General features: G+C 42.7%; 6 protein-coding genes across 9 annotated transcripts; 3 read left to right on the top strand and 3 right to left on the bottom strand.

Moving 5' to 3' along the window:
* Window positions 1-1306: 1306 nt before the first annotated feature.
* On the top strand, window positions 1307-2925 carry LOC140783705 (probable xyloglucan endotransglucosylase/hydrolase protein 32). The gene is made up of 4 exons (XM_073130683.1): window positions 1307-1592; window positions 1669-1769; window positions 1955-2172; window positions 2264-2925. The coding sequence occupies exons 1-4, from the start codon at window positions 1397-1399 to the stop codon at window positions 2619-2621; spliced, it is 873 nt and encodes a 290-aa protein (XP_072986784.1). The 5' UTR covers window positions 1307-1396; the 3' UTR covers window positions 2622-2925.
* LOC140783706 (arsenate reductase 2.2) lies at window positions 2754-5379 on the top strand. Its single transcript, XM_073130684.1, has 4 exons — window positions 2754-2854; window positions 2960-3170; window positions 3286-3424; window positions 4977-5379. Exons 2-4 carry the CDS (start codon window positions 3088-3090, stop codon window positions 5142-5144), a joined length of 390 nt encoding a protein of 129 aa, XP_072986785.1. The 5' UTR covers window positions 2754-2854; window positions 2960-3087; the 3' UTR covers window positions 5145-5379.
* A 312-nt stretch (window positions 5380-5691) lies between these two features.
* Window positions 5692-7398, bottom strand: LOC140783704 (probable cysteine protease RD19D). The gene is made up of 4 exons (XM_073130682.1): window positions 6793-7398; window positions 6549-6668; window positions 6211-6454; window positions 5692-6123 (listed from the first exon to the last, which is right to left on the bottom strand). The coding sequence occupies exons 1-4, from the start codon at window positions 7276-7278 to the stop codon at window positions 5855-5857; spliced, it is 1119 nt and encodes a 372-aa protein (XP_072986783.1). The 5' UTR covers window positions 7279-7398; the 3' UTR covers window positions 5692-5854.
* A 664-nt stretch (window positions 7399-8062) lies between these two features.
* On the bottom strand, window positions 8063-10404 carry LOC140783702 (purine-uracil permease NCS1-like). The gene is made up of 2 exons (XM_073130676.1): window positions 8694-10404; window positions 8063-8460 (listed from the first exon to the last, which is right to left on the bottom strand). The coding sequence occupies exons 1-2, from the start codon at window positions 10303-10305 to the stop codon at window positions 8231-8233; spliced, it is 1842 nt and encodes a 613-aa protein (XP_072986777.1). The 5' UTR covers window positions 10306-10404; the 3' UTR covers window positions 8063-8230.
* A 383-nt stretch (window positions 10405-10787) lies between these two features.
* LOC140783703 (transcription initiation factor TFIID subunit 15) lies at window positions 10788-15052 on the bottom strand. 4 transcript variants are annotated; one of them, XM_073130678.1, is made up of 8 exons: window positions 14943-15052; window positions 13198-13332; window positions 12715-13076; window positions 12409-12603; window positions 12076-12159; window positions 11824-11905; window positions 11621-11747; window positions 10788-11334 (listed from the first exon to the last, which is right to left on the bottom strand). In XM_073130678.1, the coding sequence occupies exons 2-8, from the start codon at window positions 13315-13317 to the stop codon at window positions 11111-11113; spliced, it is 1194 nt and encodes a 397-aa protein (XP_072986779.1). In that variant the 5' UTR covers window positions 13318-13332; window positions 14943-15052; the 3' UTR covers window positions 10788-11110. The 4 variants fall into 4 exon arrangements, with proteins under 4 accessions (XP_072986779.1, XP_072986782.1, XP_072986781.1 ...); XM_073130681.1 differs by having other exon boundaries at window positions 13181-13332; window positions 14943-15038; XM_073130680.1 differs by having other exon boundaries at window positions 14729-15017.
* A 6037-nt stretch (window positions 15053-21089) lies between these two features.
* LOC140784231 (cytochrome P450 86A22-like) lies at window positions 21090-23621 on the top strand. Its single transcript, XM_073131505.1, has one exon. The coding sequence runs from the start codon at window positions 21802-21804 to the stop codon at window positions 23383-23385; it is 1584 nt and encodes a 527-aa protein (XP_072987606.1). The 5' UTR covers window positions 21090-21801; the 3' UTR covers window positions 23386-23621.
* Window positions 23622-24053: the final 432 nt, after the last annotated feature.

The following is a 24053-nucleotide window of genomic DNA, read 5'->3' as shown; positions in this document are numbered from 1 at the left end:
GATGGTTCCTAAATTTGGGACTTATGCCGTCTTGAATCTTGAATTGGATTAAAGTTTATAGAGATAGTATTCGTCCGTTAAAGGGGGTGGGGGTGGGGGTGTGGGGTTGAGTCATCATTAATGTTATCAATTATTTGGTATATGATTGGCTAGAATTGAGTAGGCTTTTGCTTAGAGGAAACATTTTGTATCCATCCATCTATTGATTGTTTAGGAGATTCCTCTACGTCTGAAACTGTGAAGTTAATTGCATCGAATAATTATAGCAAAGTACTGGAACGAGCTCCTTCTTATACTTAAACGAAAGCCAAGTTAATTATCCATACTCAAAGTTCCTTATATGTTTCTTCTTCTTCTTCTTTTCTTTTAACAAATCATTCAGTTGACATGCATGTACATACTGGCAGAATATAAAGAGTCAGTATAGTAAGTAGCGCATTAAATGGCTCACATCATATGCATGCAGTGCAAGTGTATGAGAGAGACATATCAACTAGCTAGCCATGCATGTGGGACTTGCACTTTTCCAGGCAAAGGGCAAGCTTAACAATCCAAACAAAGATCAGCATGAGCTCATTTAAATGGAGACAGATCAACTGCCCAAAACCCTAAACAGTGTGTAGATCATATTAACTAGAAGAGAACATGTAGCACATGTAATCATTTGAATTATTAAAAATAAACTCCTCCATAGTAGAAGAGAAAGAATCGTTGTAATTTCTTTTCGCAAGATTTGCATTACTATGCAGTCGGAAATTGGCATCCATTGCTTTTTGGAAAGTTTTATAAGCAACTTATGTGCAAGTGCAACCATCTTTGGCGATCCCCTACGTTAGAGGATAAGATAGAGGTGCTGTGGAAGTGCAGTGCATGGATAGAGAAATTTGACTGCAATTCGATGTATTTATTTCATCAGTTCATGGCTCTCCATAATCAACTAATTAGCCACACTATGATGAGTATACAGTGGATTTCTCACACGAGCACTGCTGAATTCCGTAATGTCCTTAGTTTAGAAGAAAGTAGAAGATTGGACAAGACAGTAGCTGTCAACTGAGTTATAAGTTAGATACGGTTGGCAGATAAAAAGATTAGGATAGACTCTACAAGTCCATGTTCTTACTGATCATCAAAATACTTCAACACGAAATTAAGCTGAAATGATGGAAGTGGTTGGTTCTACTTGGTATTGCTTTCTGATAAATAAGAATAAGATTCTATTTGCAGGTAGTCTAAATCCTTACCCTATCTATAACTTCCATCAACCTCCTTAGAAGTATCTATCAATCCTCTTGGTATGGGACCAATCAAGCTTCCTATTTATATCACATGATCACAGAATACACCACCCAATTAGGCCTCTTCCCTCCTAGATTTCTCCAGATTAATTATTTCCATGGCTACTCTGCTTTGCTTCCTTCTTCTCCTATTGCTCCATCCCATTAATGGGCAGCCCTCTCCTGGGTACTACCCAAGCTCCAGGTTTAGCCCTCTAAGATTTCATCAAGGTTACAACAACCGTTGGGGTCCTCAGCATCAGTCTCTCTCCCAAGACCAGTCTTCTTTAACAATTTGGCTTGATAGCAGCTCAGGTGATCACTACATTAAATTCCTCTTTTATTATAAATTACACTTTTTTGTGTTCAGAATTAACTGGGAATTATGCAGGAAGTGGATTCAAATCCATAAGATCGTATAGAAATGGATACTTTGGTGCCTCGATCAAACTCCAAGCCGGTTACACTGCTGGTGTCAATACAGCGTTTTATGTGAGGGAACTTTAATTACCCAGTTCTACTTATTAGTTGCCAATTATGTACTAATAAAGTATTAAGTTATACAAGTACGCATACAACTAATCTTTGTCCATTTAATCTAAATCCACAAGGCTCTGAGCTTGCACTCTTAACGTTTACTTCTGATATATTAATTCTCACCTTTTTGGGAATTGAAGCTCTCAAATAATGAAGCCTACCCGGGGTTCCATGACGAAGTCGACATCGAATTCTTGGGGACGATACCTGGCGAGCCATACACGTTGCAGACTAACGTCTACGTCAGGGGGAGTGGGGATGGTCGAATCATTGGAAGGGAGATGAGGTTTCATCTATGGTTCGATCCCACCGCCGACTTCCACCACTACGCCGTATTATGGAACCCGGACGAGATCGTGTAAGTCCAGCACAGTTAACTTTATGTTCTCTTATATTAGTAATATAATATCAAAGCAGAGGATATGAGTTCGAATTCTCCATGCTTACAGATTCTTCGTAGATGATGTGCCAATTAGAAGGTATGAGAAGAAGAGCGAAGCCACCTTCCCTGACCGGCAAATGTGGATGTACGGATCCATCTGGGACGCATCGTCGTGGGCCACCGATCAAGGCCGGTACAAGGCCGACTACCGCTACCAGCCATTCGTCGCAAAATTCACAAGGTTCATGGTCGGAGGATGCACAGCTGATGCGCCGCCCGACTGCCGCCTGGTGCCGGCATCGCCGTCCGGCTCGGGACTCAGCCGTCAGCAGTATGCTGCAATGCAGTGGGCTCAGAGCAACCACATGGTGTACGACTACTGTCAGGATAACGGCAGGGACCATTCCCTAACACCTGAGTGCTGAAGCTGACATGGACCGTTTGGCTTGCTCATGATCTACAAATAGTTTGGATTTATTGTATGCTTTTGTTTTGGTGTTGGTTTGTGATTTCTCCAAGAGATGGCTGCCCTACTGCTTGCTGTGTGTCAGTAGTTGAGGCGTTTCTGGTCCTTTTCTTTGCATCTCCCGCAAAGGTACAAGGGAGAGAAATAATTGATCTGAATGAAGTGAAGTACAATTGATTTGTATTGCAAGATGTAAGTTAGCATTGCAATTAAGTACAGCAATAAATACAATAAACTTTATGGTGTGAGTGTTCACATGATAATATTCCATATCCAATTTGGACAAAGGATTTCCAGGGAGGTGGATGGTATTTTTAAAGATAAAGGGGCTGATGTACTATTTTTCCACCTTTTATTCCGCCGACTCGCATAAGGAGGGCAAATATCCGCAGAAGGGAATGATAGCGTAGAAGAAACGCGAATAGATGGCGAGAAGTCTTTCCTACGTCACGCCGTCGCAGCTCATCTCTATTACTCGCAATCCCAAAATCGCCATTGTTGATGTCAGGTAACTCAATCCCTACCAAACCCAAAGTCTCCATTCTATTGGAAGTCTCTTCTTGATGCTTTAGCTCGCTATTCCCCCTTTTTTTAATGTATGGTTGTAAATAATTTGTCGACAGGGATGAGGAGAGGAGTTACGATGCTCACATAGCCGGGTCGCATCATTACCCTAGCGATACCTTCTCCGAGAAGCTCCCCGCCCTTATCCAGGCCGTCAAAGGGAAAGATACCCTCGTCTTCCACTGTGCCCTTAGCAAGGTATTGATCAAATTTGGATTTTTGTTCTTCGTGTTTCGGTATTGTTGGGTGCAGGCGATTTTGAAAGATCGTTTCTTTGCCGGTTTATGGGTTTGTTTATATATTGATCCTTTAATTAGCTTGATCTAATTGTTAGAATTGAATAGCTTGATCTTGCAGTGTAATGCTTGTTCGAACGCCTTAACCAAAAGAAAGAGGTATAGAAGAAGCTAAAATTGTTGTTAAAGTTCCTCTCAGATTGCTTGCCCTAAATTAGGGTTAGCAAGACTATGATGGATCTAGGAATATGAAATCAAGAATAAAATAAAGAGGAAGATCTGATCTTTTAGACTATTCCTTGGCTGAAACTAACCTGTTGAGCTATTGTGTATGGAATGATATCTATCATATCTCAGATTGGTTAGACTTTCTGCATTACTCCTAATTACATTAGAAGCATTGGATGGTGTTAAGCTAGAAGATACAAAACCACATAAGACGAGATGGTGAAACTTTGAAGAGGTAAGTGAGAAGTTTCAATGTTAGTAAGGTTTTCAGGAGGCTCCAACTCTTAGGTGCTGGAAGAAAGACCGCATAGCTTGTTAAAAAATAGGACTTGGGTAGATTGAGTGAACTTTCTAACATGACAGCTTGGAGCTTCTCGTTATCATGGATTTCTTCTGAGATGCTAGAAAATTCCAGCTTTAACTCGTAAATGTTCCATCAATTGCTTCTTCAACTTGCTTCTTGACGGAGATCTAAAACTCTGAAAAGTACCACTAAACAGAAAGTGAAACCTAATCTACAAGAAACTAAACTGAAACCTTTCTACAAGAGACTATCACATGAAGTGTTCTTGCATTCGTTCTCCTCTTCTAATTGTGGCTGCCTTGTGTGCACCTTTACCTATGAAGATTACTGTCGGACAGTTGTGCTTCAGAAAAGTAAAATGAGAAGTTCAATAATGTATGTGGTATGTAACTAGAGGATTCTGTGAAGACATGGAGATGTCCATGAAAACCTTTTCATTATTGCAGGATGTTGTTATGTCCACTTTCACCAGAAATGTTATTGATGCCTTGTCAAAGTGTCTCTGTTTCTTTGAATCAAAGTAAATACGTGGCTTCTCTGTTGCCAACTTGCCATTCAGATGAACAAACAACTCTTCTTTTACCAGCGTGAAACTTTTTCATGTCATGAATTGTGATCATCACGATATAAGTCTCCCATTTGTCTAACAGGTTTTATTGTGAGCTCTCTTGTCTGATCTGTTCTTCACTTTAGATTTAAGCAAAATATCATGATTCTTCACTCAGTCAGAAATATCCGTCAATTCTTTTATAATATTATATTCCGCTTTTTATCAAGCATACACCAAATAAATGAATGAGACAGAACAAATGTCCATCAGATGTTTGTTTCGTTTTACTATCTAGCATGACAAGAGTATCACTAAAATACTACACCTATTCAAAGCAAAGTCACAGGGCCATCCGCTGCCTCTAAGCTACTTATAGTTATCTTGACTTACGGAATTCAACTTGTTTCATGTTTCCATCCATTTCCTTTTCAGGTCCGTGGCCCATCTTGTGCACTGCTTCTTTTAGATTATTTGTCAGAAACTAAAGAAGATGGCATAAAAAATGTCATGGTTTTGGAGCGCGGATTCAATGGATGGCGAGATTCCGGCAGACCAGTATGTCGCTGCACTGACCTTCCCTGCAAAGGTGAAAGATCATGAAAAGCAATCAGGACGCCGGCAGCATCATAATGCAACGAAATGAGCAAAATATGGATATTTCTTTTGTGGGTATTTGTGGTTTCTTCTGGTCTATTAACAGAGTTGAATTACCATTTGTTTGACCTTCTATATTTCTAGTGCCGAATTCATCAGCTGGGAACTCCTCACATATATTGGTCAGCCTCTTGCTTGTAAACTGAAGTCAAATTTTATAATAAATGCTCTGTTCTAGTAATTCTGTATGAATACATTGTTACAGGTTGTTATATATATCAAACAATTGCAAGCAAAGATATAGTAGATCACGCAATTGCTTGCTGCAATCTTTATGTGGCTAACTTGATTAACAGAGGCCCTTCATAAATTGAAAGAGAGATAACAGAGTATTGTATTCCTCCTGAGATCAAATTGAGGTGGAAATGGAAAAAAAAATATCCTTTTACAATTTCTCCTCCTTCCCACAGAAGAATCACTTGAACAGCTGATGACCAAAATTACTTCACGGGAAAATTTCATCAAAAAAATCAACATACAATTCACTCACAGATTGGAAGCTGTAACCAAGTCATCTTCATTATTTTAAAAACTACTTACCATATATGTAAAGTACAATCACATGCTGCTAACTATCCTAGCTACTCAAAACAAAGGTTGTGCTTTGTAAACATTAATAAACATATATTTTCTTATGCTATGCATCATTCCGTAAACTATGCTGATGCAGCTACAGCAGAGACCATGCTATCAATTCCACAAATGTTATGCCCCCTACACAGCTTATAATATCCCTCTTCTCCCCAATGATTCCCCCATGAGTTCTTTATGATCCAATAAGACCTATACCCAAGTCTGAGAATGGAGAAGCCCCTGGCTCCATATCCCACAAGTAGCACACCATGGTTTACCCACTTCTTTGGGCAAATCAATGGGCAGGACACCCCTTTCATGTATGTCTGCATGAACGCTGCGTTCAATCCAACTGCAAAAAATTTCAATTTCATCACTACAAGGTACCAAAGACGTCTCATGCCTAGATCCAAGAGCTAAGAAGAAGCTAGAATTTTACCTGCAAGAGGACCTCGGTGGACAAGATTAGCCATGATCTGGTCCTCATCAAGAGGAATGCTGCTGAAATTTGCCACTATAACCGCGATTTTATCTCTGTTAAACTTGCATTCGCCTTGCTTCCCAGTGTAAGGGTAAGATTTCTCCTCCTCCAATCCACCAGCTTGCATTAAGTAGTTGTAGGCATTAGTCATTAGCCCACCACTGCACCCATTGTTGCATTCGTCCTTCTCTACTGCATCACACTGCATTATTTGTTTATGAAGGAGAAATGGGTTAACGTATTATAACTTCACAAGGTTGGAGATAGATAAGAATATAGAGATGTCTGCGGCTAACCGTGTGATCACAATCTACGAGCTGCTGCTCGCTAAGGCTCACAAGTTTGCCGGTGGCTACGAAGTTTGCACCTTCAACTGCTCCAGTCGTGCTGAATGCCCAACAAGATCCACACACGCCCTGCTTAATTTGATAGCACCAAATTATAAATAAGGGCCAAGTTATTATTCGGGTAAATATATGATTTTATATGTAAATTTTCCTTTAAAAAAGGGGGGGGGGGGGGAAAGATGGCATTAGTTGCCTGCATCTTAACGTCCGTAACCGCCCCCTTCTCCCTCCAGTCGAAGCTCGACGGCAACCGCTCCACCTCCATCCTCGCCGCGGTAGGATACTCCGGGTCTCCGTCGTACCAAGACTTACCCTTCACAGCCAGCCCTGTGAGCTGGCTCTCGAACTCCTCCTCCGTGAGGTCGGAGAAGGGCGTGATCCCGTGCTCGGCGGTGGGGTCCAGTATCTGGTGCTCCGCCGCCCGGGCAAGGTTGCGGGCGAAGACCCTGAGGCGGTGAGCGTACTCCTCGCGGCCACCGTACTCCTTCCCGTACATACGGATGAATGCCTGGAATTCCCGCTCCGGGCTCCCGAGCCGGCGGTTGCGGTGGAGGGGTGACGTGACCTTGAGGATGGTGGGGTCATCCGACGAGGGGTACGATGCGCCCGCGGCGCACGCTAGTAGGAGGAGGAGGGAGAAGAGTGGAGGAGAAAAGAGAAGGGTGCTTCTCACCGCCATTTTCTGCAGCGGTTGCGATTACTTCCCTCTTCCACTTCGCTCAGTGTTGTTATATGTAGGTGGGGGTTTAACAATTGGTCCTGCTGTTTTGGAAAAATTACGAAGATAACAACACTATCCAACGGCAGTTAAAGCTCCCTTATGAGGGTAAGTAGGTAGTCAGGTTTCCTGTGATGCATGCAGAAGGAACCGTGGAGAGGGAGACACATGGACGAGTCTGATGTCCACGTGGCAGCAATTTTTTCCGTACTGTTCCTCCCTAATTTGACGCCATGGGCGGCGGCCATTCATGACAGAGCTACAATTACATGGAGCCTTTAGAATCGCTCCCTTAGTAGTAGTAGTATTATGATCTTATATATATTGATTTTCGTATAGTAGGACAAATATCTACTTGGTTGACATGTTTGGATTTAATAATGTCGTTGATGAATTAATTTGTCCTACTACGTGGCTGCGTTGCTTGTTGCGATCGACTTGCGAGCGAAATGGCGTTCACGTCCACTGGAGTTGGCCTCACGTTGTTCCCGGCCCACCTCCTTGTATAAAGAGAAGAGGAGAGAGGAGAGGAGAGAAGTGAGGAATTTCCAAGAAGAAAGACATGGGAAGGTGTTTGATCTTGGCCGCCATTGCAGCACTTGTGGTGAGCTTCCATGGCGTCGTCGTCGAAGGATGGTCATCCTACGAGGTGCAGGCAATCCACGTAGGGGGCACTGTCATGTGCCAGGATTGCTCCAAGGACTGGAACCAATGGGCCCACGGTGAAACCCCCATTAAGGGTAGGTCTCTTTTACCATATTTATACTCCAACTTTTTAGTATTCACATTTCAAGTCCTACAATCTTGAGTTTATTTTCAAAAAACATCCTCCGTTGACTGCAAATGGACAGGGAGCAAGGTGGCAGTGACGTGCATGGACTCGAGGAATAGGGTGGTGTACCACACCAGCGATCTAACGGACGATCAAGGTGTGTTCGACCTGGCGGTGGAGAAGTACGTTAACGGCGAGGAGCTCAAGCCCGAGGGCTGCGCCGTGAGGCTCGTCTCCTCGGGAAGCGACACCTGCAACGTCATGACCAACTCCGGCGGCGGCCAGTCCGGCGTCACGCTCTACCGCCCTTCCCAGGTGGACCCGGTCATGGTCAGGTACACCGTGGGGCCCTTCTATTTCACTACTCCGACCTGCGATTTGCCCAAGTAATGAATCATAAATGGTGTTTGTTAAGTATATGGTTGTGATTAATCCTCGCTGTTTCTCGATGATGTGGAAGAGTCCATGTTTTGGTAATTACTCAGTGCTTGTAATAAGGATAAAGTAATGCTTTTGCAATCAACTTAAATATGCTTTATAATCCCCTAATCTGTAATATTTTACATAGAACGCTACAACTAAATAGTCTTGAGATTTTTCCCACCTCCTCTATATTGGCAAAGAAGCCAATATACCGCACTAGAAATGAAGAAGCTCACGAACCAGGCGTTGTTGTAGGCCACAACAAACACTTCCAAGGTGTTCGACGAAATGCCGACCTTCTGAAGAAAGCCCGGGATGATAGGCAGTACTCCAGCGAGCAGAGCAACCAACGCCTTAATATTGAAACCTTTCTGGTAGTAATAAGGAGAAGTAGGATCGTCCAGATACAACGCGCTAACGTCCAATTCCATCTTCTTTACTAGGTAGTAATCAGTAAGAAGTACTCCACCAATAGGTCCCATGAGAGCAGAGTACCCAAGTAACCAAGTATAGACAAAGCTCTCACTTGAGCTCAGCAGCCTCCAAGGCTGGAACGCAATGCCTAGAAGAGCAGTAACAAGAGCACCAGTTGCGAAATTGAACCTTCTCGGGTTGAGATTCACGAGAGCATTCGCCGGAGCGACAACATTGGCGGCGATGTTGGTAGTTATAGTAGCAAGACTAATGCCAAAGATGGCAACAAGTGTAGTAGATAGCCCACCAATCTTTCCGAGAAGCTGTATCGGATCCGAGATGACACGGCCAAAGATGACCTCCGTTGCAGAAGTGATGGCTAAGCCGGCGAAGGTGAACAACCCCATAAAGATCGGCATCCCGGCCTGGCCGAGGATTTGGTCCTTCTGGCTGCGGGCATAGCGGGAAAAGTCCGGGATGTTGATCGCCACCGTCGCCCAGAAGCTAACGTTCGCCGTGAGAGACGGGAAGAAGATCGACCAGAACTCGGGTTTAGACAACCGAGAAGGCAAAGATAGCATCTTTCCAAATCCACCGGCTTTGACATAAGCCCAAGTTAGAAGAGAGCAAGTTAGGAAGATAAGTATAGGAGCAGAGTACTTCTCGAGCTTGCGAATACCATCCATTCCCTTCCAAACAATGGCCAATTGGGCTGACCAGAACACCATGAAGCAGGAGAATTCGAGGAGGGAGGTGCCCAACCATGGGATAGGGGAGAGGAAGGAGGAGGACTTGAATTGAGGAGGGAGGAGGAGGAAGACGGCTCGGCCGCCGATCCAGGACTCGATGCCAAACCAGCCGCAGCCGACGAGGGCGCGGAGGAGGGAGGCCACGTGGGCACCGCGGGACCCGAAGGCTGCTCGGGCGAGGACGGGGAAGGGGATGCCATGAGCGGCGCCAGGGACGGCGGAGAGGACGAGCGTGAGGAGGACGACAAGATTGGCGAGGAAGACGGTGGAGAGGGCTTGGATCCACGACATGCCGAGGTCAACGAGGGTGCCAGCGAGGTAGTAGGTGGGCACGCCCACGACGAGGCCGACCCAGAGGCTGGCCATGTCGTGGGCGGTGAAGGTGCGGTCGGACGGCGGGGTCGGTGCGAGGTCGGAGTTGTTTGGCGAGGGATTGGACTGGGCTCCTGTAATAGTGAATTTGGAGGGTAGCGAAGGGAAGTGAGGGTTGGAGTGGAGAAGGGCGGGATAAGAGAAGGGGTGGTGTTTGTTGAGACGGAGGGATCTGGATTTGGAATTGATTTTGATAACGGCAGTGGTGGAGGTGAAGAAGGGGCGGTGGAGATGGAGGCGGAGATAAGTGGAGGCCATGGGAGGAAGCCAGGAAGGCGATGGGCTTTGTCCAATTTGTAGAATTTTTGAGGATTGAAGCTAACTATAATTCTAAGTTGTACATAGAGAAACAAGGTTAGTGGTTAGGGAATAAGTACGCATGACAACGAAGATACCCATTCACAGCGAACGAAGCTGCTACCAACCAATCGGGACGATGATTAATGATCCAGATGTGACATGATTAATAATTTATCGTTAGTAGAGCTGTAAGCGTTGGTAGGTCACCATGTCATGTGCAATATAGTTATTGAGTTGCTAAGACACTTAACAGAAGGATCAAAACAATTTTGGCCATTATTCTTTATGAGCATGTGAGGATAGCAATTTATGTCGTGCGAAATACTACAATCATTTGTTATTACAGCAACTTTTGTCTCTTGGATACCATACACAAAAATGATAATCGACTCCAGAAGTGGTGAAATTACTTAAAGCAGCAGTGCGCAATTAGCACCTGATTGACGGAACCCACACAATTTTTCATTACAGAGTTCCATGACAACATGGTCATAAAGATAGCAATGCAGAAATCATGTAATAGTTTAAGTTTCTAACCATAAAGTTCTAATTTCCACAAGAGAAACCATTTAAAGCCTAGCAGCTTCAGAACATTCTCCAGCAAGGGTAAAAAAAAAAGAAAAGACAGGCATTGCAACATTGGCCATAGCCACTGCCATATTCTGCTCTATTAGATAATAACAGTTACCAAGAAAATTTGCATACCAGGACCCTATTCAACGACCAAAAATTACCATAAACAGGAGTCAGGAGTTGGATATAACTACCACTCTCTGTAGCGATCACGCTCTCTTCCATGCTCCCGGCCTCTGTCATAATCATAATCTCTGTCTCTCCCTCTTTCCTTCTCGCGGTCCCTCTCTCTTTCTCTGCTACGGCTTCTGCGTCTTCCATGCCCCTCTCTTTCCCTGCTCTTGGTGCTATCTCTGTCATTGTAGTCTCTGCCTCGCTCTTTGCTTCTCTCTCTACTATCTTTCTCAGAAACACCTGTAATGACCATTTACATAATATATTTCCTTTTAAAGCCGAACAGAACATATATGTTAGAAAGAAATCAGTGGTCAAACTGAACTTCCTATTGACAAATTCACTTTGCACTGCAGCTTCACAAACTAGTAACAAGTTCACTATTACGGAAGCAAAACTCTACTTCCTAGAAATTAACTGTAATCCAACAATTAAAATGAATTCCTGGAAGAAAAGTTTCATGAAACAGTGGCTCGACAAGAAATGAAGCAAGCCAAATACGATTTTAAGAAACAGGGAGAAATACCTATTTCCTCCACCTCCCATCCAGCACGACCTGCACCAGGAATCAATTGACCAGCTTCATTTCGCTGTGTTTTGGCACGGAACTTCTTTTTGAGGTTGCCAAACTCATCATATATCTCTCCATCATCCTAAACCCAGATAAAAGTACTTGTAAATGTAAAATACATTGTCATCGTCATCTATACTAGTATGTCTTACACCAACCTCTTCAGCTTCTCTACGCCGTCTTCTTGTTTCTTCAATTTCTTCTTCATCAAGTTCTTTATAGCCACCAGCACGACCTCCCCTGAAAAATTAAATATGGTTTAAATGCAAGGCTTCAGTGAGATGACAAGTCACCAAGTCAACAAACTATAGGTGTTCCAGAATCTTCACATCTTATATGTCATTAATAATGCAAAATTTCAACAAAAAAAAACTCTATTAGCTGCAATGCTATGGAATTAATCATTTTACCTCACACCACCCTCATTGTGACCTGGCTTATTGGTGTTACAGATATTGCACTTAGTCCGTTTTGCCCAGTTGATATTGCCACACCTGAAACATTTATAAAAATGTAGGAACCATGGCCCATTAAGCAGAAAAATGGAAGTAGGTTTCAGAAGACTTTCCAGTTGCACTAGAAAGAGCAAGGGATTATCAACAATTTCCAAATAGTATCGCAGGGACAACCAAATATACATGAGAAATGAGTAACGTGTTTTAACAAAAAGTAATAATAAAAAATAGGATCTAAAAGAAACTAGTAATATTGAGATAGAGTCAGATGAAAATTGGCATCCTTACATTGGACAGGGCCAGTCATTTGGACCAAAAAGTCCTGTAGGCCCAGTAGCAGGACGGCCGGGTCCACCTGCATCATTGCTACCACGGCCCTTGCCTCGACCACCTCCACCAGGACCACTGCCACCAGCACCAGCAGGCCGAGCTGTTCCACATCGATTGCAAACACCACGAAATGCAAAGTTTACATTGGAGCAGCTGCAGGAAAGAACCATGAGAAAGGGAGCAATATTTCTCGAGACAAGTTGCAAGTTGCAACAAGTATGAGTGTAATTGTGCTAGAAGAGTTGCTCACCAATCATCACAGACCTTGTATTTGGACATAACCAATCTCCATCTTGCTGCCATGCTTTCCCCGAGGCATCACCCCGTCCTCTACCTCGGCCTGCACCATCATTTATCTCATCATTTTCGCCAACATCACCTGTCATACTGGGATTTGTAGCATCGATGAACTGTTGGTTATATGAATTATCAACTGAATCTTTGGTCTTTGATTCTGCTATGTATACTTCAATGATGCTTCCATGAAAATCCTTGTTGTGGAACCAGTCCACAGCAGCCAAAGCAGCATGTGGATCCTCATATGTAATTGTTGCATCTCCCTTCGGCTCATTGGTAACTTTGTCTCTGTATAACCATATTTTCGGTCGCCCAGTTCTTTTATCTTTCTGCTAAATATCATTGTACATAACAGGGTACCGTAAGTACTTGAACCTTTTTACCGGAACAATAAAGTATTCAAAGAACTATTGAGATGGTTTCAAAATGATACCTGGTGAGACCCCATACCTTTAGCAACCCTATGGTGCCAAAAAATTCGGCCAGCATAATCTCATCAGTTCCAGGAGGTAGTTTACAAACATACACAGAGCCATTCGTTGGTCCTCCCTTCGACATATAACTTGCCATTTTACCCAAAATAAACTGATCACATGCAATACTCTTGATTAGCATTTTAGTATTTGAATCAAATTATTCTTATCCAACAAATGATATCAGATTTCTACAGCCTCTCATTTTACAGAATGTTTAATATTCAAGAGGACATAGTTATGCGCAAGAATAACTTGGTAACCAACAAACAGCACAGACTGCATGATGAAACTCTGATCTAAATGGTAATCTATAATAAACAAGAAAACAATATTTTACTACAATCATTGGAAGGAAAAAAAAATGAAATGCACACCAATTAATTCGATATTGGTATAACAAGTATAGCTTACAATGAACTTATACTTGGACTTTATCGACATCCATCATCCGAAAAGAAGACATACAAACATGAAATAAATATGCTCGCCAATGCCAGCTAATGAGATCAACATAAAATTTAATTAGCAAAAGAATTGGGCAGCACCATAATCCTAAAGAGCGGCAATGTATATGGAAGACTGAAATTCATATGCCAAACTCTAGTACCTAAAATGTCAACCATACTTGTTATTCAATGAGGTAATCCACATCAAAAGAGCACTTATTCAGTGAGGTAGTCCGAATCAAAAGAGCACTGTGATACACTGATACATGACCATCATAAGATGCAGAAATAAGGTCCCATATTGTCCTAAAATAGATCACATAGAAAAGAATAGCATAAAATCCATAATGGATAAAATGATTACAAATCTTGTTTAACTCACATGACATAAAAGAAGAGGTTGAAATAGAAAATGAAGAAACAGAAATCCATTTTCTTATATCAAACTTAAAAAAGATGTTAAACATGAAAAAAACTGGTGGTCATTTGGCATAACGCATTTCAAGATGCTGCATCTATAGTGTTAAATGAGACACCATCGTAGGGCGGGGGGAGCCTTGGATCTCCCCCCTTTTCTTCCCCTCAAAGGTCAAGAGCATGTGTTTCGACATCCACTGAGAATTAAGTGAATTTCAAGATGCTCCGTGGGATTCTAAATTAGCTCTTGGAAATAATACGTCATGGGTTTCATGGACCAAAAGCTGATTCTAATATTGCATTATATATATGTAGATGCAGTTTTTGAAATAGATGAAACCAAACAGAAATTCATAACGATAAGGCAGATAGTCTTCTAAGTTCTATAAAATGTCACACTTTGCGTCAATTCCACTCGGATAGGAATACCAAAACCACATCATCCCGTGCATAAACATCATAACGCAATGCAGCTGCACTCAACAAATTGGCTGCGCAAAACGAGCCGGAGCTTCCAATTTATCCATAACACACAGATACACACAAGAGGAGGTAAAGATCATAGAAAAATAAAAATAAAATCCTCCAATCCCGCTAAAAAGAAATAATTCTCCTGGCATCGCAAGAATTCTCAATCTCTACCTCTACGAGACCATTTAATCAAATTCCACAAACAGCCGATCAACCTTTAAAAAGGAATGAAGACAAGAAGATGTCATCCGAGAACCCATCCATCGGCGAAATCCAACTGGATAACGAGACGATCGATACCACTAGAAAGCAAAAGGGAACCAAAGGAAACCCTAACGGAAGCGCGGGGTCTAACACAAGAGTCGGCGTACGAGGAGATCCGTACCTCGAGTAGCGATTCCTGCGTCTCCAAAACGAACCCTAGAAATGGGAGACCGAGGAGGGAAGGGAAAGAGACTGGAAAGAGACGTCGCTTAGCGTTAGCGGCATAAATAATAGGAGTAAGACGGGGATTACCATTTCGGAATGGCCTTGATATGGGCTTCGAAATCTATCGTTATGGCCGGCCCAAATGAAGCCTGCTAAGTTAACACCCACAATTTAGCTATTTATTTTTACGCTCTAAAATTTAATCATACATCTAAGTTAAATAAATTAACTACACACTTAAGAATATTGAATTTAAGCTCACATTCTCATCTAAGAATTCCATCAAACTACAGACAAACATATTTTATAAAGCACAATTTTTAAAAAGGAAATAACTAATAATGCACGTAAAGGAGAAGCGTTCAAAAGCCAGGAAGCCCACGTTTCTCGGTGGGCTCCACATTCTTCCCTGGTTTCAACCTTGCCGCTAAATTATATATTTAGATTACCCCCATACTCAATATTCTCATAGAACATCTTTAGATATGATAGCTCCCAGGAGATGCCATCAAACCAAGAATCACCGTATCATACACCATCCGCCCCGTCTCTAAACCTCCCCTCCGCAGCATCCACCGTTCTCGTCTTCATCTTCTCCTTCCTCTGCTTCTTCTTCCTGTGGGTCTACTGCAGCTGGTGCACCGCCGCCGGCGGCAGATCCGTAACGACGCTGCGCGGACGCCGTATCATGCTACAGATGCAGCAGCTCCGCCGCCACGACCGCGTGGGCTCCCCGAACGACCGCCCACACCACCCCACGTCATCCCTTCCCTCGGTGGCCTACGCCAGCCTCGTCGAGGGGGCTAAGAACCCGGGCGACGACTGCGCCGTCTGCTTGTCGGGGTTCGAGATGGAGGAGGAGGTCAAGGTGATCCCGGCGTGTGGGCACGTGTTCCATGCTCAGTGCATCGACCGGTGGCTGGTATTGCATGACTCGTGCCCGGTGTGCAGATGCACCGGGATATTAACTGGTGAGGTGGTGGAGGTGAGCAGTGGAAGTAGTACCAGCAGTAGTGTAGCTGAAGTGGAGGTGGTGGAAATATTGGATAGTGGAGGAGAAGAGGATTTGGATGTGGTAATGGTGGAACTGCGAGGAAGAAGACATGATGACGAGGAAGAAATTGGAAGTGGAAGCCTTGGACGCCCAAGGAGAAGTAATAGCATATGAATGGTGGTGGTGGTGGATTGCCATTAAAGCTAGCATTAATAACTTCATCTTCTTCTTCTTCTTCTTCTTTTCTTTTTTCCTGATACCATTAGCTAGACCATTCATGTGTTTGGATTTGTTGGATGTATGATAGTGGATTTCTTGCATTAAGCCATCCAGGCCCATTTGATTCCAGTAATTGAAAACCATTTTGTGCAGTGGATTTCTTCCATTAATTTGGCGTTTGCTTTGGAGAATATTATAATGGAGGAATCTAAGTTTGACGTGCATTTGCAAGGGATGTGAAGAATGAGAAGTATTGTTACAGTTTATTTTATAAGTTAGAGGCCAAATTGGATCAAAATATTATTTCTCACAAGTTTCAGACAGTTGGCGCATATTGATATCGATCGACATTGTCTTGATAGACCTTACTAAATTAAATAATCAATAGCATATTTATTATGATATGTAGATGGTTTTCCTTTTGTTATTGTTTTTGTTCTTGTCTAAGTATATAGAGCATCAATCTTGCCATGTATATTTTGCTTGTTCTTTTAAATTCTCTGTTGACTTTTGATTCTTCCATATTTATTGTTCCTCCCACCGTTTGCTTGTCCAAGCAACCAAGAATTATATAAAGTAAAAGGACATTATATTCTAACTTGTAAAGCTTGCCTCGTTTCGTTAACCATATGCATATTAGAAGTTTAATTTCTAAAACTATTTCTTTTCTATAGAATCACAATAACCAAAGAGATGCTGCCCGTTGAGATGAAAGAGATAAAATAAAGAGTTCTTGATTTATTTTTTTTAATCAAAATAGACAATTCCAAAATTTTATATTAAAATTATTATTATTTAATTTAAGAAGAGGAAATGCTAATAAGTTTAGCATCTTCTCTAATATATAAAACAGTAATCTGATTAACATTTCGAATGTGGCAACAATAATAAAGAAATTAAGACAAACTTTTTATTTAAATAATTCTAATAAATTGTTAATAAATTTAGTGCTTGATATATCATATATGAAGAGATAATAAGATTGACATTTTAATTCATTATCTTGTAGATAGAAACACTAAATTTGTTGGTGTTTCTATATGAAAGTAAACACCGATCTTATCAGCATTTACTGATAACTGTAGTGAAATAAATCTCTATATTAAGTTTGGGGCGTGATTAATTTCAGTAAATAAGTTTCAGAAAGGGCTAATTTTGATCAAAAACTCAAAATTAAAGCCAAACAAAGATGTCATCAGGAAGTGGTTGATCGAAGCACATCCGAAGGATGGGATTGTACGACAGCTATCACAGTGCTAGGACAATTTGGGCCACAAATTAGCTAGGTCCATGAGATCCACTTAGCCCAATTGGCTTAAATAGCTCTCAAATTTCAAGAAAAATGAGTTGAGTACAAACTTCATAAAAATTTTAAAAAAATTTAAACTTCCTTGGCCATCCATTCTGTGATCATGAATGATCACGAGAGAAAAGCATTGTATTTCACCTTGCCAAAAGAAGAGTAAAAACTCTTGAAGAAAAAATATAAAAATTCTTATACATGTATATATAAACATCACTATAATGTAAGCTCACCAGGACTATCAAAAAAGCCCCGGGCTTGTGAGGCTTACGGGCTCGGCTCGAGCTCTAAATAAGCTAAGTGTAACTATTATATTAGACTCAAGCATAACTATTATATTAGACTCAAAAAAATTATCAAACCAAGCCAACACTAAAGGACCACTTTCTCAACTAGGCTCGAATAATATTATATATATATATATTTTTTTATTTATTTATAATTGTTGGATTTTAGATCCAATATTTTGTATGATATGTATAAGTTATAAAAAAATCCTAGCCTCCAAACATTCTCTCTTCAAATTTCAATCGACCAAACATCACCATCGAAATCCTCCTCAAACCTCCGTCTTCTTTATCCACCTCCACGACACCGCCTTGACGATGATGATGTGGGGAGCGGTGGCAGCAAAACCAATGGTGAAGAGGAAGACGCGACGACAAATTCAGACGTCGAGGAGTGGAGCATTGACAGGATGCCGACATGGTGCACGATCCTTGTCGAGGAGAGAATCGGTGTTGTTGTGCTACTCCGCATCGTCATGGAGCAAGTCTACTTCTTACCTAGACAGTCACTTCATCGTCGTCCTCACCCTCGATGCACCAGTGATCAGATATCTATCTATCTCTCTCTATGTATATTTATCTCGTTGAAGTGTTTCTTCAAATAGTTAATAGTGGACGTTCATCGCCGTTCTCACCCCCGACAACCGCTTTGTCGGTGAGATCTCTTCATTGTCAAGCTCGAGCTCAAGCTTAAGCCTCATCGAGTTGAAGACGAGCCAAGCCAGGCTCCAGCTCGAATTGAGTTATATTTTTCCACCTCACAAGTCAAGCTGGGCCTAGCTCGCTCAAGCTCAACTTATATATAATCCTAAACTCACCAACTACTAGAGAATTAGATTTTATTAAATAATTTATATTGTAAATAAAAAATGAGCTTCTGAACTTAAGCAGTTAAAATATATATATATATATATATATATATATATTTTTTTTTTTTTTTTTATTTTTTTTTAACACTTACAGAGTAGATCCCACAGTCCACACCCATCTACCCATCTACGACTACCAATTAATTAATAAGACACGTCTACGCATTACAACTACGAATTAATAAGAGATAGATAGCAGATCCACTGTGCAGGTAGCGAGAATTGTGTGGGATTTTTAATGCCCAGACCCCACTTCGCCAATACGGCATTTGTGCGGATGTGTTCGAACTAATTAGCTAGCTACCCAAGAACGACAAACTGGAGTAGTATGCAAGTTGCCTCACAATTTCTTAGTTAAGGAGTACTTTTATGCCGGCTATAAACGCTTAGGACGATGACCAAGACAATCATATATATTTCCATGTCCAATATATATATATATATTCCAATAATTCAAGCATTACATTATTATATCCCCCACATGAATACAAGAGTAAACATATATCTCTTTACACACTAATTATAACACGTGTTAAGATCATAAAAATTAATAGCCATCATGTCCACAGACCAGCGATTTAAATGTCAATTATGGTTTCACATACACGATTTTTGTTTACTTTTTGTTGGTGATTTGCATTTCCTACATATGATTTACGTTAATATTTATGAACAATTAGACCTTGTAAATCGTTGCACGTTTACACTACTACTGTCCGAAGATCATAGATTTGATTGGGTTTGTGTAAGCTTGCTTTGGCTAACAAAGAAAAACATCACCCATTTTTAAATATAATATTTTATTTATTTTTTGTTGTATATATATCTAGACCTTCTTAATTACGTAGAGACTTTTATTAAATGTCAATGATATTTATTGTAGAAAAAAAAACAATATTCAAACAAATACACACACAGAAAAAAAAAAAAAGGTAGTAGGAGATTAAAGGTGGATAAACAAAAGGAAGCTCTTTAAATTTCGCAGAGAAAAGAGGAGGCTTCCCAGTTACCTTTCCCAAGATCAACTCAGCCGCACCAGTGACCACTGCCATCTCCTTCCTTCTTTGTATCGTTTGACTTCTGTCGACTCCATTAGAATGCGCATACGTTGACCTCGCCTCCTGCAAGAACGGAAACCGAGGAGAAGTAAGGTCAACTCCATCCTATAACTCAGACGTGTGTCTAAGTTTTGGGTCACCCATCCTCTTCGTCCAAGGTTAGACCAAGTGCTTTAATTTTTACGTGCCATCAAAACATAAACAATCCCATGCTGGAAGATGCATTAGTAGACGTGGCATCCTAAGTGAGCATTCCAGGCCCATGTCATCTGACTACACAAACTTCATGGTTCATGTCATCAGACACACGGGATTACGTGAATGTAATTTAGAATCAAAAGAAAGGTGAATTTTTAACCATACCACCGTTGCTACAGTAATTCCCCCCCTGCAATTCTCAAGCTTATTTTAAAACTATTATACTTTTTGTAAGCTTCACAAGAAAAATAGTTGCCTGAGACAGTAATTTTAATAAATTTATTAAGAATTTAAACGATGTAATAATTTGGTTAATTTCTTTGCCTATAGCAATACTGTATTTAGATCAAAAACTTAAGAAATATTAGGGATTCATTTTAGGAATAATTGTAGTAAAATTTTTGAGGTTGTTCATTCTTATATACACCTCCTCTTGATAGTGTTAAACAAAAATGCCAAACGATTATTTTATTATCAACTTTTATCTCTATCTTTCCTCTAAAATAAGAATAAAATAATTTCTAAAGAGTCTAATATTGATTATTTTTTAGCAATAAAAGAAGCATTTCAAAAAAATTCCATAATGTGTTACTGGAAAAAAGAAATGAAGGGACCTATCTAAAAAGGAGTCACTATTTCAAGGATCTAAGTGTTACTATCACTTAATTTATTAGGTTATTTGGATCTAATTTTGACTCGAGAATTAACGACCCCCCCTGGTTTGGCGCCCATGTATTGAGAAATTGAGAAGACTTGGGAGAAGAAGTATTTATCCTCTGTAGTTCCAGGTTGTTGATCAATAAGTGCCGAAGTCCAGAAGCTCAACGGCAGCCACACCAACATATCGGTAGTTATGCCAGCTCGGACTCCCAGAGCTTCGAATATTAAACAAAAAAAAAGCATAAAACTAAAAGCCCGCAGAGAACGCCGTTAGCTACACGACACAACCGTTATCAACATGATTGCCACGTAGGCTGACCACTGGAGTTGCATGGCTGTTTTTCCAACAACCAAGTGTATGAAATCCGAACTGAGCCGAGAAAAGGGAAAGTTATTATAATAATTCTAGCGCCTTTCACCCTCCTCGTTGGTGGGATCGGTCACCCAACTCCAAACTGTCACACCCAAAACAAAAGACCTTAATATGACAAAGAGCTTAAATCAGCATCAACACTAATCAATACTGTTGGCCAGACTTTATCTTCCCCATTCTCTCTCTCTCTCTCTCTGCCATGTCTCCCTTCCTTATATTCTTTGTTTCCCTTCACTTCTCTCTTCATTCTTGAGAGAAATAGAGGGAGAGGGAGAGGGAAAGTAGCCTACTTTATTGCTCTCATAATAACTCTTCTTCCACCCAATCCCATTTACACTCCCCACCACCTCACATTGAATGCCAGGAATTAATGGAGGCCACCCTTTTCCTGCATAATTAGGTGGCATACAGGCCAGTCTTGCTTGCCCCCCCCTCCCACTGCGATTTAAATCTCGCCTCCAAAGTTGCCATCCACCGTGCATCAGCCAGTAGGGCACAACGGCACCACAGTTCCTATTTCTCTACCCTCATCGAACTCTTACGGCAATTAATAGCATCTTAAGCAGCCATCCAACCCAGGAGTATATGAAGGAGACAGAAATAGTGAGGATAGTAGCTGGCGAAGGGATCAAAGGGAAGCATAGTGAGGTGTATTAAATGCCTCTCATCACCTCCACAACACTTTCTATAAATCTTACCTCCCATCCCCAGCTCTTCTCACTCCTTTTCCTCTCCTCTTCTACATGTGATCAGTGACCCACTGCTCCCTTTGTCTTTAATCATCATCTACTACCGTTTACTGGCTATAACTTAGCCTACCATTTTACTTGGTAGATAATTCTGTCTACGTTGCCATGGAGCTAGGAACATGGGTGGTGATGGTGGTGTGCGTCGTAGCCTACATGGTGTGGTTCCGGCGGCTGGCGAAGGGGCTGCGAGGGCCGCGAGTGTGGCCGCTCCTCGGCAGCCTCCCGGGGCTGATCCAGCACGCGGAGAGCATGCATGACTGGATCGCCGACAACCTCCGGGGAACGCGAGGCACGTATCAGACCTGCATTTGCGCCATCCCGGGTCTCGCCCGCCGTGCCGGATTGGTGACCGTCACGTGCGACCCGCGAAACCTAGAGCACGTCCTCAAGGCCCGGTTCGACAACTACCCCAAGGGACCCACGTGGCACGCCGTCTTCCACGACCTCCTCGGCGACGGGATCTTCAACTCCGACAGCGACACGTGGCTGTTCCAACGCAAGACAGCGGCGCTAGAGTTTACAACACGCACGCTCCGCCACGCCATGTCGCGGTGGGTGTCGCGCTCGATCCACCTCCGCCTTATCCCCATCCTCTCCGACGCGGCCGAGTCGAGTGGATCGGTGGATCTTCAAGATCTCCTCCTCAGACTAACGTTCGACAATATCTGTGGCCTCGCCTTCGGGAAAGACCCGGAGACGCTCGCCCCGGGCCTGCCGGAGAACGCATTCGCCATGGCGTTCGACCGTGCCACCGAGGCCACCCTGCAGCGGTTCATCTTCCCGGAGTTCGTGTGGAGGATCAAGAAGTGCCTCAACCTCGGCATGGAAGCCACCCTCGCCCGCAGCGTCGCACACGTCGACCACTACCTCTCCGCCGTCATCAAGGCGCGCAAGCTCGAGCTCAGCTCCGGCTCCGACCACGACGACCTCCTCTCGCGCTTCATGAAGAAAGGCACCTACACCGATGACTTCCTCCAGCACGTGGCGCTCAACTTTATCCTCGCCGGCCGCGACACCTCTTCCGTCGCGCTCAGCTGGTTCTTCTGGCTCGTCTCCACCCACCCCCGCGTCGAGCGCCAGATTCTACTCGAGCTAGCCTCCGTCCTCTCCACCTCCCGTGGGGCCGACACCGCCGCGTGGCTCGCGTCGCCATTAGCCTTCGAGGAGGTCGACGGCTTGGTGTACCTCAAGGCAGCGCTATCCGAAACGCTCCGCCTGTACCCCTCGGTCCCCGAGGACTCGAAGCACGTCGTCGCCGACGACGTGCTTCCTGACGGCACATTCGTGCCCGCTGGCTCGTCCGTCACCTACTCCATCTACTCCGCCGGACGGATGAAGTCGGTGTGGGGCGATGACTGCCTCGAATTCCGCCCCGAGCGGTGGCTCTCACCGGACGGCAAGAGATTCGAGCCTCAAGACTCGTTTAGGTTTGTCGCGTTCAATGCCGGGCCGCGGATATGCCTCGGCAAAGACCTCGCTTACCTGCAGATGAAGTCCATTGCCGCCGGTGTGCTGCTGCGGTACCGCCTTGCAGTCGTGCCCGGCCACCGCGTCGAGCAGAAGATGTCGCTCACCCTCTTCATGAAGCATGGCCTTCAGATGAATGTGCGCGACCGTGATCTCAGCCCGGCCATGGAGGAGCTCCAGAAGAACTCGCCGGAGGTGATCGTTGGAGCTGCAACTACTTAAAGTTTATTATTTTTGGAATTGGTACGTGGGTTGGTGGAGTGTAGATAGATATAGTAAGTAAAAAGGCTGGTGTGAGTTAAGAGGAAGTGAAGAATTTAATCCATATTGTGGCGTTTACTGAGCTCACGTTAGGAGCATATTAGAGTTTTAAATGGACTAAAGGATAAATAAAGGAAGCAAGGAATGTAACATTTACAATATTTGTGACATGAATGGGCCAACATTGTTAGAAAGAAGTTTCTGGAAGAAAAGATCTTTGGGAGTAATCAAAGACATTTGTTTGAAAGCTCATCCGGATGGGTCACAATTAATGCAGAAAGTTTGTGGGAGATAAGATCTTCGGAATTAGGCAAAGACATCAACTTCATATCGGGTTTTCGTTAGCGATCGCTTTCAGAAAGTCCGAATTCACGTTAGAGAAAGTATAGCATAATAGCGTTTAGTCTTACGAATGATGAAATCATTTTGTCACCTCTGTAATAACTATTTGAGCTAGAGCTCTCAATTGGACCTAAGTTGAGTTAAATTCATTGGGAAATAAACTTAGTGGGGAAATGTTAAGTAAATAATGTAGATAGTTAAACTCATAGACTTCAGTTTTAAACTGAGGTCAGTGTCTTTAGCAGGTCAGGAAGAGAGAGTGAAGTTTGAAACACTACAGTTTTTAG

This window comes from Typha latifolia, chromosome 3, assembly GCF_019914945.1.
Source record: "Typha latifolia isolate L0001 chromosome 3, TyphaL0001v2, whole genome shotgun sequence".
Lineage (NCBI taxonomy): Eukaryota > Viridiplantae > Streptophyta > Magnoliopsida > Poales > Typhaceae > Typha > Typha latifolia.
Note: the sequence above shows the minus strand (reverse complement) of the source record. Positions and strands in the feature narration are given on the sequence as shown.

Bases quoted from the DNA above. Each gene is read 5' to 3' on its own strand.
- LOC140783705 (XM_073130683.1), top strand. From the start codon at position 1,397: ATGGCTACTCTGCTTTGCTTCCTTCTTCTCCTATTGCTCCATCCCATT. The intron at 1,770-1,954 runs GTGAGGGAACTT...TGGGAATTGAAG, and splicing joins GTGTCAATACAGCGTTTTAT to CTCTCAAATAATGAAGCCTA. The intron at 2,173-2,263 runs GTAAGTCCAGCA...CCATGCTTACAG, and splicing joins TGGAACCCGGACGAGATCGT to ATTCTTCGTAGATGATGTGC.
- LOC140783706 (XM_073130684.1), top strand. From the start codon at position 3,088: ATGGCGAGAAGTCTTTCCTACGTCACGCCGTCGCAGCTCATCTCTATT. The intron at 3,171-3,285 runs GTAACTCAATCC...ATTTGTCGACAG, and splicing joins ATCGCCATTGTTGATGTCAG to GGATGAGGAGAGGAGTTACG. The intron at 3,425-4,976 runs GTATTGATCAAA...TTTCCTTTTCAG, and splicing joins TCCACTGTGCCCTTAGCAAG to GTCCGTGGCCCATCTTGTGC.
- LOC140783704 (XM_073130682.1), bottom strand. From the start codon at position 7,278: ATGGCGGTGAGAAGCACCCTTCTCTTTTCTCCTCCACTCTTCTCCCTC. The intron at 6,669-6,792 runs GCAACTAATGCC...CAAATTAAGCAG, and splicing joins TTACGGACGTTAAGATGCAG to GGCGTGTGTGGATCTTGTTG. The intron at 6,455-6,548 runs GTTAGCCGCAGA...CAAATAATGCAG, and splicing joins TCGTAGATTGTGATCACACG to TGTGATGCAGTAGAGAAGGA.
- LOC140783702 (XM_073130676.1), bottom strand. From the start codon at position 10,305: ATGGCCTCCACTTATCTCCGCCTCCATCTCCACCGCCCCTTCTTCACC. The intron at 8,461-8,693 runs GTGGGAAAAATC...GGCAAATCGCAG, and splicing joins TCTTTGCCAATATAGAGGAG to GTCGGAGTAGTGAAATAGAA.
- LOC140783703 (XM_073130677.1), bottom strand. From the start codon at position 14,817: ATGGGTTCTCGGATGACATCTTCTTGTCTTCATTCCTTTTTAAAG. The intron at 11,906-12,075 runs GTAAAATGATTA...TTAATTTTTCAG, and splicing joins CACAATGAGGGTGGTGTGAG to GGGAGGTCGTGCTGGTGGCT. The intron at 11,335-11,620 runs GTATTTCTCCCT...TGGTCATTACAG, and splicing joins ATGGGAGGTGGAGGAAATAG to GTGTTTCTGAGAAAGATAGT.
- LOC140784231 (XM_073131505.1), top strand. From the start codon at position 21,802: ATGGAGCTAGGAACATGGGTGGTGATGGTGGTGTGCGTCGTAGCCTAC.